This window comes from Bos mutus, unplaced genomic scaffold (assembly GCF_027580195.1).
Source record: "Bos mutus isolate GX-2022 unplaced genomic scaffold, NWIPB_WYAK_1.1 CTG207, whole genome shotgun sequence".
NCBI lineage: Eukaryota > Metazoa > Chordata > Mammalia > Artiodactyla > Bovidae > Bos > Bos mutus.
In genome coordinates, this window is record NW_027219526.1 from 131,284 (window position 1) to 145,998 (window position 14,715).

Here is a 14,715-nt window from a genome sequence, read left to right on the forward strand (position 1 = left end):
GAGACCATGCCCGCCCGCCCCACACCCAGGAGCAGAGGCTGCCCTCACCAAGATGCAGGAAGTCGGTGCTGCAGGCTGGCGGCGGAGCGCTGTGGGTGGAGGGGAAGGGCGCGGGCTGGGCGGCCGGGGCGTCTGAGTTGAGGAATTCCCCGAAGAGGTCAGGCTGCGAGCTGGGAGGGGTGTCCACGTCGGGCGGCAGCAGGAGCGGGCCGAACGGGTCAGCTACGGCGACATGGAGTGAGCGGGCATGAGTGCAGGCACGGCAATGCACACTCAGCCCAGGCAGGCCTGAGCGCGGGCACCGCCATGCACACTCAGCTCAGGCGCCCACCCCGGGACAACCCTCCCCAGGCACCTGGGCCCCGAGTGTGGGGGTTAGTGCTGACCAGCGCCCGCCTCGCAATGGCTCAAGGTGCCTGAATGACAGAGCACTCCCAGCAGCAGCACCTACCGGCCGGGGCAGTTGTCTGGGTGCGAGGCGCGGGGGCTGGGCTGCTGAAGAGCAGGGCCGCATCCCCGTCGAGCAGGCCCCCCACAGCACCCTCCGGAGCGGGGCCCGGGGCCCCGAGCAGGCAGCCGAGCAGGTCTGCGTTGCTGGGGGGGCCGCCGGGGGCCTGGGGGGCGGGCACAGGCCCCGCCTCCGCGTGCAGCCCCAGAAGGTCCACGCTGTCGTCCTGTGGGGCAGCGGGGGCGGGCACGTCCTCATCGCCTGTGTCCCCGCTCTCCGCAGAGGGTGTCGGGGCTTCCTCGTCCGATGGCTCACTCACACAGCCGTCCTCGGCCACAGCAGAGGGACCCTCCTCGGCCAGGTGACCCTCCGGGCCCACAGTGGAGTCCCGGTCCTCTGCAAAGAACACAGCAGGACAGCTGTGGCTCAGCACGAGGGGGCGCCGAGGGGAGCCCCAGGGGGCAGCCAGACCCACCGACCCACCCCGCCAGTCCAGCGTGTGCAGGAAGTGGTCAGCATCCACGCTGCTGTGCGGCGAGTCTGACTCGGGGGGCTCGGCATCCGCGGGCCCGGCCTCGGCGTCGTACTGTGCGGTGGACCCAGGCTGCCTGGGGAGCTCTGGCTTCCCTGCAGGAAGAGGGGGTGTCAGGCCCCCCACTCAGGGCTCCAGGACCAGGCCCAGGGCTGGGACAAGCTTCCACGTCCAGAACCCACAGGACAACCGATGCGGGCCCATCTGTGAATGGATACCACTGCTGCCCGAGGCTGCCCTGGGTCACACGTGTGCACACGTGTATACCCATGCACACAGATGTGCTCACAGAGGTGCACGTGCTTTTTAGGAATACTTAGCTATACCTCACGTTAAAAAATGGAGAAAAAGCCCGCCAAGAACACAGGCAACCTGTACTGTGGCCAAGGGAGCCCCAGGGTCACCACCGGCATGCTTCCGGCGCTCACTCAGAGGCGCTCTGGAAAGAGGCCTTGATCCCGCGGACGGGGGTCACCAGGATGACCTCTGCAGGGGCCCCGCAGGCTTGCCCTCAACGCTGGATCTCACCAAACTTGGACAGGACGTCTTGCTGCTCCTCCCGGCTGGAGAAGAGGATCTTGGGGTTCAGCCCTCGCATGCCTGCACCCTCCCAGGGCGGGGCCTCGTGGCCGGGCCTTTCTCTGGGCTCCACCTCCACCTCCAGGCTCACTTGGAACAAGTCGGGGTACTTCTCCTGGATGTCGCAAGCATCCAGATCATACCTGCAGTTGGAGGCCAGGCGCAGGTTAGGAAGGACCACGGGCACGTCGGGGTCACCCCAACGTCCACCAGGATGCAGGCACGGGGCAGGGCCGTGTTCTCGGCGGGCACCACACCCGCACCTCATGCTCTGGACATGCAAGCCACCACCGAGCAAAAGGTCAGAGGGGCCTGCGGGGTCTGTGTGCAGCAAGACCCGACCACACCCTCAGAGCAGGAGCCCAACTCCCGTCACCCCTCAGGTCCTGGGCTTCAAATCGGATCAGGCTCTCAGGTCGTAAAATGCAGGTTCAAATAAAAACAATGCCATCCATCCTGGCAAAACCCCTGTGAACAGACGTCCACAAACCAAGACCTCTGGGAGCTGCTGCAGAAACAATGGCCTACCCCCGTGGGGTGGGAGCAGCCTGGCCACGGCAGCCAGCTCACCGGGCAGCCTGAGGCCTGCGGCCCTCCACCTGCAGGGAATTCCAGCCTGCTCCTCCCCGCCGAGGGCACCTGAGGACGGCACTGACGCACCCCAGTTCCTCAGCCGGCAGCAGGGCCACAGCGGGTTCTTCGCTGATCTCTGTTCGCGTTACTTACTGGCCGTGCGTGTAAAAACAGGAAGGCGACGAGAGGAGGAGCTAAAAAGGAGTGGCAGGTCCCCGAGGGCCGGAGGTGTCGCGACCCAACAACACGGGGTGAGCAAGCACGCGTGACCCCAGAGTGACGTCCCCCGGTAAGTCCTTCCCATTCCTCATGGCCCTGGCCCCCTCTGCGTGATGAGGGAACCAGGGGCCTCTGCGGAGTGAGGCCAGGCCCATGTGGGTGCAGGCAGAGCGGCTGCCGGGCCGTGGGGCTCTCCTTCGGGTCCCGGTGGGGCGCCCCCAGAAGACGACACAGGGACAGTCAGCCGTCGGGAGGAGAAGGCGCAGGGACCACAGCGGGGAAGCCCGACAGCAATGGCGGTGAAGGGCCTGGGGATGGGCCCGTCCACGAGGTGGGGACCAGCCCACAGAGGGCGCGAGGCCGCTAAAGCTCAGCTCCAGGGAGGCAGGGCCCCAGGGCCTGCTCTCAGCAGCATGCTGGCGGCCACCCACCCCGCCTCCCCGCCCGGTCCAGCCCAGAGGCAGCCCCCAAGCCAGGGTCTTCACAGCCAGTGAGGACACAATGAGGTCTATGACACTAGGTGCAGCCCCCAGCGCCCCTCAAGGGCCGGGGTCTCAGAAGGACCAGCCCCACCCACTGGGCAGGGAACAAACGCACTGGCTTTCGCCCCAGACTGCCCCCTCCTCACTCACACCTGCTCCCCACCCCCGTCACAGGAGGGCCCCTGAGGAATGTGAGTCCTTCTGAAAAGTGTCCTCTTTCAACAGCCCACCAGGCACCACTTGCCTTTCTCCTCTTTAACCAATGAGTCCACTTCCAGAGGCCTGACCTGCAGTGAAGCACAGCTCCCCTGTCCATACAGAGTAAACCCAGTCTCTCTCCAGACACAAGCAGGACCACACCCCCAGGGGTGGCCGCTTCTCGGGCCGTGGGGACCCCAAGGAGGCCCGAGCAGACACCAGGGGTCGCAGACGTGACACCGCGTCTCACTCACCACCCGACCACCAACAGCACTGGGCCTCTTCCCAATCTGGAGCCACTGAGCCTAAGGCTCTGGGGCAGGGCTAACGGTGCCACGCTGCCACGTGAACGTCACTGGGACGGAGATCTCAGCGGTTCTCATCTCGAGGAGTTCTCACCATGAGAAGACTAACTCTGCGTGGCTCCCAGCGCGTTACTTGTTGTCTTCACAGCTCTAAACTGCTTCCCGGGCAACAAGGGACGCGGCAGCCCGCCCAGGAGCTGACAGGCCGTGTGGACGCCATCCCTCTGAAGCGCCAGGAGCCTCCTGCCCACCTTTGATGGGGGCTTTCTCTTTCCAACCCCATTTCCTTACGTGTCCTGCACACGGCCCCACAGGCCCATGCGTGACACACGTGCTGCGGACGTCTCGTTGCCTGGAAACACCTCTGACCGGCCGTGACGTTTGAAGGATGATTCCCCCAGACACGGACTTCGTGGTTGGTGATGCTCTTCTCCCGTAAGTGCCCCAACTCGGCTCCACTGCGCGGGTGCACAGCAGCTGCTGGTCTCCTTACTTTGAAGGCCACCCCAGGGGCACTGGAAAGGTCATCTTCGGTTTTCAGCAGTTTGACATCCCTTCCAAGAGCTGCTTGCTGTTTCCGGTTTGATTTTATTTGACTGTACTGGACGTTCAGTTGCAGCACACGGGCTTTAGTTCCCTGACCAGGGATCGGACACGGGCTCCCTGCACCAGGAGCTTTGAGTCTTAACCACCGGACCACAAAAGAAGGCCCGGTTTCCAGTTCTGATTCTATGGTTTGCTGTCTCTCAGATCACTTTCAGGAAATTTCCGGCCAGTGGTCTTCCCAGCACGATCTCCACTGTATCCTTTTTCCCTCGGGCTCCAAACAGGGCTGCCTGGCCTCTCCCCGGCACTCGACATCCCCACCTCCACCACGTTCCCACGTCTACTCTGCTACCACACGTGCGGTCCGCAGCCCCCGAGTCACTCCTGCCTCCTGTCTACCTGCTCCAGGTCTGCAGTAGAACCCCTGTATTTCCCCGCACACATGACCCAGGCAGTAAATGCCGCTCCCCAGCTTAGACGTGCGCACATCTTCTGCTCACTCGTCTTCATCATCTGGCTTCTGAAGAGACACGTCTCAGGAAGCTAGGCCTATGGAAGCCCTGAGGCACCCTCCCTGAAGGAGAAAAACCTGAGGCCTAAAGATGTGACACTCCTCATCTCTGTCTTGTTGTCACATAAAGCAGAACGCTAGGAGCCAACGTGAAAACACACTAACAGACGGGAACGTGCCTGGAGGCTATTAAAGGGCAACAACACGTGGAAACATGAGCCTCGAGGCTCTTAAAGAAGCAGCAACACGCAGAAACACGAGAGGCACCTCCGGCCCACACCACTGATGCTGGGGGTCCCCCGAGCCATCACCACGAGCAGCCCCCGCTTGGCACCTTCTGCAGGGGCCCTCCTGGGCGCCTGCCAGTTTCCACCGTGCGGCATGCATCTGCCCCCCACCCACGGCGGGGGTGTCTGTGTGCCCCAACCCCTCCCATCCCCCCACGGCGCGGCACCAACATACTTGGCAAACTTCACAGTAGCTGCGTTCCGAGGCACGAACCCTGTGTGAAACTGGATCTGAAACATCTTCATGGACGCCATCTGCGGGCGGGAGCACAGGAGCAGCGGTCCTCAGGCTGGGTGGGGGCCCCGCCAGGCTTCTCATGGGTCCCAGGGTCTCAGAGCCCCAGGCAGGGTTCCAGGTGGCGGGGACACAGAGACATCAGGGTGGTGCCTCTGCTGACAAGCAGCTCCTTGGGCCCACAGGGGAGCCCCAGGCCACAGCCTAGCAGGCCCTCGGGCCCGTGCAGAGGGCAGGTGCAGGCTGCCGACCAGCTCTGCCACACAGACGAGACTGGGGCCCTCACTGCACACGAAGGGCCAAGCTCACCTGTGAGCCCGGGGCCGCTGGCACCCCGCTTACCTTGGCCTGCAGCCTTCCTCCCAGGGTGGACCTCGCATGATAGATGATGATGAGCACGTCCCCCTGGACTGTTATGCCCAGGGGAATGACCGCTTTGCCATCCTCAATTTTAAAGTCTCTGGAGAACAGAACCAAAACAAGCAGTTCCCTTACGTAAGCAAGAGGCGCACATGCTGACGAAGACCGAAGCGTGTTTCCTCCTGCCTCGTGATTTTTCTACCAAATTATGTCAGGGTTTGGGCAGGAGGGTGCTCCAGGAAATGACGTCCAAGGAGCCACTCAGCACAAAGACCCGGAGGAACCCCAAGGGCTCTGCCAGCCCTGCCTCCAGCCCACCCCACCCAGGCTCACGTCTCCCAGCCCCACCGCACCGAGGCCCACCAGCCGGCTGCAAGCCCAGAGAACAGGCGCCTCCCACAGCTGCAGGAGCACGAGGCTGCGCAGACAGAAGGGCCTGCGCCCGAGCCCACCTCATCTTGTCGTATTCCTGGGACGTGGTGGTCACACGCTCATCCCCCACGTAGACCTCGCAGAAGGGCCTGCAGCCGCTCCTCTGCTTGCTGAAGAGCGGCACAGGCGTCATGACCACGGCCTTCACCAGGATGGGCTTGCTGTGGGGCGTGACGGGCTCCTCGGCCACCATGTCACACATGTACTCAATGTACCTGGAGGGCAGGAGGCAAGCCGGGTCACGTGTGCTCTGTACTCAGCCCATGGGGATCATCCACGTGCTCCACGTGCAGCCCACACGCTACGTCACGTTCGTCACATGCATGTTCCCTGTCTCTGGAGCCTGTCAGGACATCAACCTTTTTCCAATCACACGTTAGCATTTCACGTGAAATTCCCCTCAAAGCAACGTTCTAGTGTCATTTCATGAACCTTACGTAATTTTCACTCAGTTCAAAATGTCTTTACATTTCCCTTGAGACTTCCTCTCTGATTTACGGCTACTCAGAAGTAGGCTTTTTCCCTTGGAAACATCTAGGGTTTCCAAAGCAGTCTTGCTGTCCTGATTTCCGGATTAACTCCTCAATGGCCTGGGAACACGTCTCACACGATTTCTATTGTTCTCAACCTGCTGCAGTTTAAGGGCCCAGACTGGGCCTTTTCAAGGGCTCCAAGTGCACATTTCTATCGTGGGACATGCTGTGGCTCTGATCTGACCCACCAACTTGCTTGACTGGCACTGAGACCGTCCGCATCCTGCTCTGTGGATCTGCAACCTGCTCCTGTGACTCCTTTCCGGTTTCAATGGCTCCATGGCTCCACCCCCTCTGAGGTACTGCCCTCTCTGTGGCCTGGCCCCTGTGTGGCACCGCCCCTCCCTGAGGCTCCGCCCCCTCCCTGAGGCTCCGCCCCCTCTGCGTGGCTCCACCCCTTCTGCGAGGCCCCACCTCCTCTCTGTGGCGCCGCAATTTCTGGCCCTGGTCTAACCTGTCTCCTGGGAACAAGCAGGGGCCACAACTGTCACACTTCATGTTACCAGAGCACTCTCACCACTCGTGACAGCTGTGGTAGGACCGCCCGCCGTGTGCCAGGAGATCTGGGCACTTTTCACCAACAGCAAGAAGCCAGGACCCATGACCCACGTCCACAGCCTGAGTGAGCTTGGAAGCAGACTCAAGACCCAAGACTGAGAGGAGCAGGCAACCTGGGCAGTGAGAGTGGGCGGGCGACACGACTGGGGTTCCAGCCTCTGGGCACGGCCCGCACACGCCCCTGCCCACCTCTATGAGGGTGCAGGCCCACAGTGCCACGAAGCAGCTTCCCAACAAGCGGCCCATGCTTCCCGTCACGAGCTCCTGGGTCACCCGAGCACGCCCCGGGGCTCCCCTTGCGGCCTCAGCGTCTCTCTCGGCACCCACACTGGCCGTGTGGAGAGCGCCCGTGGTGGGTCCCAGCGGCCCAGGTGCGCCTTCTGATTTGGCCTGAACCCTGCTGTGTCCTCTGGGCGTCTGAGCCTTGAGCTCTTCCGTTAAGTTGGGGGAATCATCAGGACCTCCTCTGGACTCCGTCTCCCACAGGGCCCCGGGGGTGCGTCTGTCCGGTCGTCTGACACGGCCAATGGCATTTACATCCCTCCAGGGCACAGAGCTTCTGACAAGCTCCCTCCCTGCTCAAGCATGGCCTCCAGCCCCCACTTTGTCAGAGTCTTGAACACATGGACCAGTGGCCCCACACTTCCTGGCACGCTTCCAAGTCTCGTGTGAAGGCCGCCTCATCTGACTGTCCCCGGGGTGACCTCATGCCCCTTGAGCGGCAGCCTCCCTCGCCAACCTATCCTTGGGGCGCCTGCGTCTCCTGTGGGCCCCGTCCCTCCTGGGGCTGGCGGCCAGCTGAAGGCTCCAAGGCGGCTTCTCCGACAGGCGTGGAGAAGCCGTGCACTCAGAGCTGGCGCTGCTCTTGAGCTGTTAGGGGCGGGAGGGGGTGGGAGGGGGCGGACACTCTCCGCACTTGCGCGTCTCCAGGGCAGCAGCCTGGGGTCTACTAGGGCCCAGGGCCAGGCACACACACACCAGCAGCAACACTGCCGGCTCTGACCACAACCTGAGCAGGGCCCTCACTGCAGGCACAGCTCGGGAGCCCTGGATGTGCCTGCACGGGAGGCTGACGGGCTGAAGGGGTCAGAAGCCTGCCTGGCAGCCCAGCCCTTGCTCTCCTGCCCCTTCTGCACAGTGGATGGGCCCCCAGCCCCCACCCTCTGGAGCCACACAGAAGACATCAGAGTGTGGCCAGCCCTCTCAGGGGGGTGAGGGACAAGGTGCTGCCCCGGGCAGTGAGCCAACAGGCTGGGCCGACAACCAGGAGAGGGGCAAGCTCCCCACCCCACCGTCCAGGCCACGCAGCCACCCCGAGTAAGGGCGATGCCCACAGTGGTGCCTCACCAGCCTGGACACTCCCCAGTTTCCCCCACAGTCAGGGCCCTGGCTCTCCCCGCTCCAAGGCCCTCCCCACAGAGGAGGGACTCCAGGGACTCCAGGGGCCTAATGACTCCTCAGACAGAGCACCAGGCTCCCTCTTGCTGCGAGGTGGATGGAAGCGAGGCAAGCTGTCCTGGGTGCAGGCAGTGGCCCCAGAAAGGCGGCGGGTGGGCAAGACCCAGATGCAGACCCAGGAAACCATCTCATGTAAGTCAGCAAAGGCAGCCTGGAAACCCACGTGTCTCACAGACCCTGATGTGGCTGACACAGCACAGAGAGGGTGCTGCCCTCGTGTGTGGCCAGAGAGCCCCCAAACGCCACTCCACCTGCAAAATGGAGCCAGCAGGCCACGTGCCCCTGCCCACCAAGCAAGAGGCCACGACGCTGGGAAAGCAGGTGCCAGGAACGGACAGAGGTACTGCTCAAGGGCCATGGTGGGCAGGAAGTGAAGCCACCAGACTGTACCCACAGGCCTGCGTGCCCCCGATGCCACCCCCACACCCCATGGCAGACACCATACCTCTTGTGGGATGGCCAGATGCCCGGTGGGCACCGCTTCATGCTGAACATGTACACCGCGGCCTCCGCGGTGCTGAAGAGCCGGCAGAAGCACAAGAAGGAGCACACGGCCACGGCCGACGCCGCCCTCCCGTCCTAGGACAGAGCATGGGGCGCGTACGGGCAGTGCTCACTCCCCCGGGACGGTCATGGCCTCTGCCTAAGGCCAAGGCTCCTCGAGGGGCTAAGAAAACCCCACCTGAGGCAGGGATGCAGGGCTCCAGAGAAGGCCTGAGGTGGCAGACCACACACTGCACATGCTCACAGTCCCCACCTGACCTCTGTGCCCAGCCACCCACGGGCACCCTCATGACTCCCCATCGTCACTCCTGCCTGACGTCACCAACACCAGAATGGCAGTGCTGACCTCCAAGGGCAGGTTCCAGCAAGTACCCCACTGGACAAGATGTCCACAAATCCTCAGCCCCAGAAGGGGGTCAGACACAGGGTCCCAGGAGGCAGACCAGCCTCCGCACACGGGTGCTTCCTGAGGGGACCCACCGTCTTCCACCAAAGAGGCAGGAAGACCACTGTGAGGACGGTTTTCTGCCAGAAGCCCTGCTGCCAGGGGGCCCAGGTGTGGACACGGCAGGTGCAGGGCCTGTGCCCCCGACCCTCCCCGACAAGCCGCTGTTCCCTCCAAGGTCTGCCGCCCTGGAATGACAGGACCCACCCTGGGGCACCAGGACTGGGCCATGGCCGCAGGCCCAAGCAGAGCCACTGCCAGGAACAGCGGGCAGCTGGTGCTCCGTGTCACCGGAGGTGGGGCAGCTCAGCGAGGAGCCCCGGGAGAGCCCACCCAGATGGTCACTCGTCTCACCCCCAGTGCCACCACCCGGGAGCCTGGAGGTCCTCTCTGTCCTGAGTGCCCGGGGAGGCTGGCCCACTCACCATGCAGTGCACCACGCAGACGTTGCCAGGGTCGCGGCGCAGCCAGGCGTGCATGTTCCTGCAGAGGCTGTACAGGCTGCGGAGGTTCGGGGCCCGCCGGGCCACCCAGCCGCAGTCGGAGACCTGCAGGGAGGGCGGCTCGCCAGCGGGGTGCAGACACGGGCCTCCCCACACCACCCGACACTGCCCGCCCCAGGTGTGCAGCAGGACTCGGGAGCCAGGCTCCGGCGCACACGGCCAGAGCTGCAGACTGCTGCATCAGCCTCAGTCTCTACACTGTGAACAGCGTCCACAGGCCGAGTGACAGCATAGACTGCGTGGTCTTGTGTTCCCTCTGGAGGCACCACGGGCTCAGTGATGCTCAGAGATCCTTGAGAACCGCCCTCCAACCCCCAGGCGGCGTTCAGGGTGGACCCTAAGCATCGGCACAAGGCCACTGCTCACCCGGTTGTGGAACTTGGAGGGCCGGTAGGTCCGCGGGGACAGGTTGTAGACGGCGTAGCGGCCCGGGTGCTTCGAGTCCAGGAACAGCCGTACATCCTCAATGTTGTTCTTGATGGCCGACTCCACGCCCTCCGCCGGGAACGACATGACTGAAAGACAGGAGCCCCTGCAGCCTCTCCAGCCATGGGCCGGGAGGTCAGCCGTGTGAGGCCCCACTGCTCGCGGCTGCTGGCCCGTCAGTACGGTGGTCCTGAGAAGGGGGATCAGAGGCCCCTAGACCCTGCCCTGCCGTGCGTCAGATCCGCAAGGATCCCCGGCTGGGGTCCCCAAGGCCCTCCTGAGGCGCGGCCTCTACACGGCCCAAAGCACCACAGGGTCTCCAAGCGTCTGGACAGTATGTGTGGCCTCGCATCACCTCCCTCAGGACCTCAGCCTTCCAGAACGTTCCAGACCAGGGAGGGGGCTTGACTGGGGTCCTGGGTTGACACAGGACTGCCGGCTGCAGGGCCTGGAGGCACACTGGACACACGGACAGACGCCCGAGGCCAGCACCTGGCACACATCACCAGACAGGAAGGAACCAGAAGACATCCTCATGGCTAACGCTGGCAAACGTACCTGCGATTCTAGACGTGATGTAAGAAATATCCAGATCTCCCTTCGCATAGCTGGGATTAAAAGCAAAGGGAACTTGGTTATTTTAAGTGAGCAAAGGAAATTTCTACGATTAACTCATGAGAGCCGAAACTGAAGCGAGTGCTTGAGAGGCTGCAGGGTTCAGGCTGCAGCCCGACAGTGTGCACACACGGGCCTGGGTGACTGCACACGCGTGTACATGTGCACGTGTGCAGTGTCCTCTACCCACGAGGCGAAGGAGAAATTATAAACCACGAGGGGGAGGCAGGGCCCGACAGGAAGGACCTTTATCCTCTCACTATTAAAGGTGGACACTGAGAGAAGTTTGGGAGAGAGATGACGGCAAAAATGCAGGCAGAGCTTCTGACGTGTGCGTCATGCCCGGCTAAGCGGCCACAAGGCGCCGAGCGCCAAGGAACCGTGTAAAGAGACAGAGCACGCGTCAGAACCAAACACGGCAGGGAGGCTGGAGTTACCAGACTGGGAACTTCAACAGCTGGGGTTGGGGCTTCTCTGGCGGCTCAGTGGTAAGAACATGCCTGCAGGGGACAAGGGTCCAGTCCCTGATCTGGGAGGACCCCACATGCCACGGAGGAGTCAAGACCGCGCATCACAAGCACCACAACTACTGAGCCTCTGCTCTGGGAACAGGACCGTGACTGCTGAGCCCACACAACCTGCAGCCCGTGCTCGGGACAGCAGAAGCCCCGCGAGAGGCCTGCGTGCCGCAGCCGGAGGGCAGCCCTCCCCGCCGCAACAGAGGAAAGCCCACGCAGCAAGGAAGACCCAGCAGCCGTAAAAACCAGCAACAGCTGGGGCTGACGTGCTGAGGGTGCTGACGGGGAAAGCTGGCAGTGTGCGGGTCAGACAGAGAGTGAGCAGAGGTGGAACTTCTAAGGGAGAGCCAGAAGGAAACGCAAGGCGGAGGCCCTGAGCAGAAAAGAAGGCTGCCTTTGATGCTGAGTACACTGGACGTGGCTGGGGAGGAACCTCTGAGCTAGATCTCAACAGAATCCCCGAAAGCCCAAAAGCACAGGCTGGGGGATAGCAGAGAGCATCCAAGGCCTGTGTGGTGAGCCTGTGACGTAACGGGGACCCCAAAAGGAGGAAAGAGGGGAGAACAGAAAACACGCCATACATTTTAAGTGAGAATTTATCTAAATCAGCATCAGACACCAAACCACAGATCGGGGAAGCCCAGAGAACACCCAGCAGGACAAATGCCAGAAAAACTACCCTAGGGCATGTCAGTTTCAACTTCCAGAAAAATCAAAGGTAAAGACAAAATCCTGAAAGCAGCCTGGGGCAGGGGACACTTTACCTCTGGGGGAGCTACGATAACAATTACGCCTGGCTTCACCCCAGAAACCATGCAGGCAAGGAGTGAAGCCAGATATTTAGTGTTGGGAGAAAAACCACCAGCCAGGACTCTGTGCCCCGAGACACTGTCCTCGAGAACTGAGGAGACATGAACAGCAGTGACGTGGGGACAGGAGGGAGGCGGCAGGGTTCCTGTGGAGTCAGGAAGCACACCGTGCCCTGGAAGGAATAGCGTGCTATCTGAAAGCGGACCTGCGTCAGCTGGTGCCTGCACACGCCAGGGCAACCACTGAAGTCAGCAAAGAAAGGGCGTGTAAGTGGTGCAGTGAGCAAGGAGAGAAAATGGGATCATAGTTTCTATGATCAAGTAGAACCACCAGCTCCCACTGCAGAGTCACAAAGCATAGTTTTCATCAGCTTATTGGGAAGCTGCTGTGAGATCTCAGCCTGCACGTCTGGTTACCACTGCTCTGAGGAAATAAAGATTTCTTATTCTCTTTCACCTTTCAGATCTCATATTTGTTCTTCTTGAGGGCCAGCTGCGATCTAGAACTGTACGGGGACAGTGACTAGGGATATAGTCCCTGACTTCTCCTCTGTGAAACGGAAGGAAAAAAAAAACCAAAAACTAAAAACAAGAAAGCAACAAGGACTAGAAAACAGTTGTTGTTCAGGCGCTCAGTCGTGTCCGACTCTTTGCGACCCCGTGGACTACAGCACTCCAGGCTTCCCTGTCCATCACCAACAGCTTGCTCAAACTCATGTCCATCGCATCGGTGATGCCATCCAACCATCTCATCCACCGTCATCCCCTTCTCCTCCTGCCTCCACTCTTTCCCAACATCACGGTCTTTTCCAAGGAGTCAGCTCTTCGCATCAGGTGGCCACAGTATTGGAGCTTCAGCATCAGTCCTTCCAATGATTATTCAAGGTTGATTTCCTTTAGGATTGACTGGTTTGATCTCCTTGCTGTCCAAGGGACTCACAAGAGTCTTCTCCAACACCACAGTTTAAAACCATCAATTCTTTGGCACTCAGCCTTCTTTATGGTCCAGCTCTCACGTCCGTACGTGACTACTGGAAAAATCACAGCTTTGACTAGAGGGACCTTTGTCAGCAAAGTCACGTCTCTGCTTTTTAATACACTGTTTGCAGCCAGCGTTTTCACTCTCTCCTCTTTTACGCTCATCAACACGCCTCTCTGCTTTCTGCCACTATGGTGGTGTCATCTGCGTATCTGAGATTATTGATATTTCTTCTGGCAATCTCGATTCCAGCTTGTGCTTCATCCCTACTAATCCAACCCCAGGTGCTGTGGAGACATGGCGGGCTTGGCTCCAGTCCCCTGCAGTGAGCCAGGACCCAGCAAAGCGAGCCGTGTGGGCACCCTGGTTCCCAGAGTGTCTTAGTTACGTTCATACTACTCTGGGGTCTGTTAACCTGCAGTGTGTTATGCCCAAAAGACAGTGCTATCCCTTCAGTTAAACATACTTTATTGCTAAAAAATGTGAACTGTCGTCCGAGCCCTTCAGTGGGTCTCGTAGTAACACCGAAGGCCACTCACTGATCACAGATACAAGTACAATGATAACGAAACGTCAGAAGCGTTTCAAGAACTACCAAACGGGACGTGGAGACACAAAGCGAGCAGACTGGGAAAAGGCGCTTACAGACTCGTGGACGTGGGGCTGGCACCGACCTGTTGTGTGAAGCGCAGGGAAGCGAGGCTGGCCTGTGTGCCAATAAGCCCTTCGCACACCCCTGACCGACATACACCGACTAACGGATCGTCAGAGTGGGTCACAACAGGCAACCCAACGATGCTGTCCACGAGTAACACGGAACTGAGCATCCTGCTGTTTATTCATACTTCATTCTGCTGTTTAGTCACTAAGTCGTGTCCACCTCTCTGCGACCCCATGGACTGTAGCCCGCCAGGCTGCTCTGTGCGTGGCATTCTCCAGGCAAGGGTACTGGAGTGGGTTGCCATGCCCTCCTCCAGGGGATCTTCCCAACCCAGGGACCAAACCCGCGTCTCTTCTGTCTCTGGCATTGGCAGGCAGGCTCTTTACCACCAGCGCCACCTGGGAAGCCATTAACCTTCAGGCGCTCAGTCGCTCAGCATGACCAACTCTGTGACCCATGGACTGCAGCCCACCAGGCTCCTCTGTCCACGGGATTCTCCAGGCAAGAATACTGGAGTGGGTATCCATTTCCCTTCTCCAGGGGATCTTCCCAACCCAGGGATCAAACCCAAGTCTCCCGAAATTGCCGATGGGTTCTTTACCGACTGAGCCTCCCGGGAAGCCCATTATAACTCTATGGATACCAGTCATGACTCACACAGTTTGAATGTATTTACTCCCAACCCACTGCCACATTCTCTTGTTAAAGAAACGTGCTTTTTCAACAAACAGAGAATTTTTAAGTCAGTTAATTTATTAACGACTTCTCCAGGGCTTACATGCTTTTGGTCACATTTAAGATGTACTTCTTGCTCTGGTGGCATAAAAACATCTCTCTGTAGTTTATCAGCTTTTCCTAAGAAACAGCTTTTCATGATCAGATCTGTTAACAGATCAGACCCACTGTATCTTGCTGTTATTAGATGAGATCCAATTTTTTCTTTTTAACATAAACTCATTAATCTGTTATTTTCTTTAGACTCACAGCTCATGTATTATA

General features: G+C 60.3%; 1 protein-coding gene across 3 annotated transcripts in view; it reads right to left on the reverse strand.

The window, feature by feature from the left end:
- GAK (cyclin G associated kinase) overlaps positions 1-14,715 on the reverse strand; it is a 48,037-nt gene that overhangs the window by 7,910 nt on the left and 25,412 nt on the right. For all 3 annotated transcript variants that reach the window (XM_070366766.1, XM_070366765.1, XM_070366767.1), the window contains exons 12-22: positions 10,693-10,742; positions 10,075-10,223; positions 9,631-9,753; positions 8,702-8,835; positions 5,728-5,922; positions 5,258-5,375; positions 4,856-4,935; positions 1,509-1,702; positions 932-1,075; positions 452-844; positions 49-222 (exon numbers count right to left, since the gene is read on the reverse strand). In XM_070366766.1, coding sequence (XP_070222867.1) covers positions 49-222; positions 452-844; positions 932-1,075; positions 1,509-1,702; positions 4,856-4,935; positions 5,258-5,375; positions 5,728-5,922; positions 8,702-8,835; positions 9,631-9,753; positions 10,075-10,223; positions 10,693-10,742 — 1,754 coding nt within the window. The remainder of the gene's footprint in view (positions 1-48; positions 223-451; positions 845-931; positions 1,076-1,508; positions 1,703-4,855; positions 4,936-5,257; positions 5,376-5,727; positions 5,923-8,701; positions 8,836-9,630; positions 9,754-10,074; positions 10,224-10,692; positions 10,743-14,715) is intronic.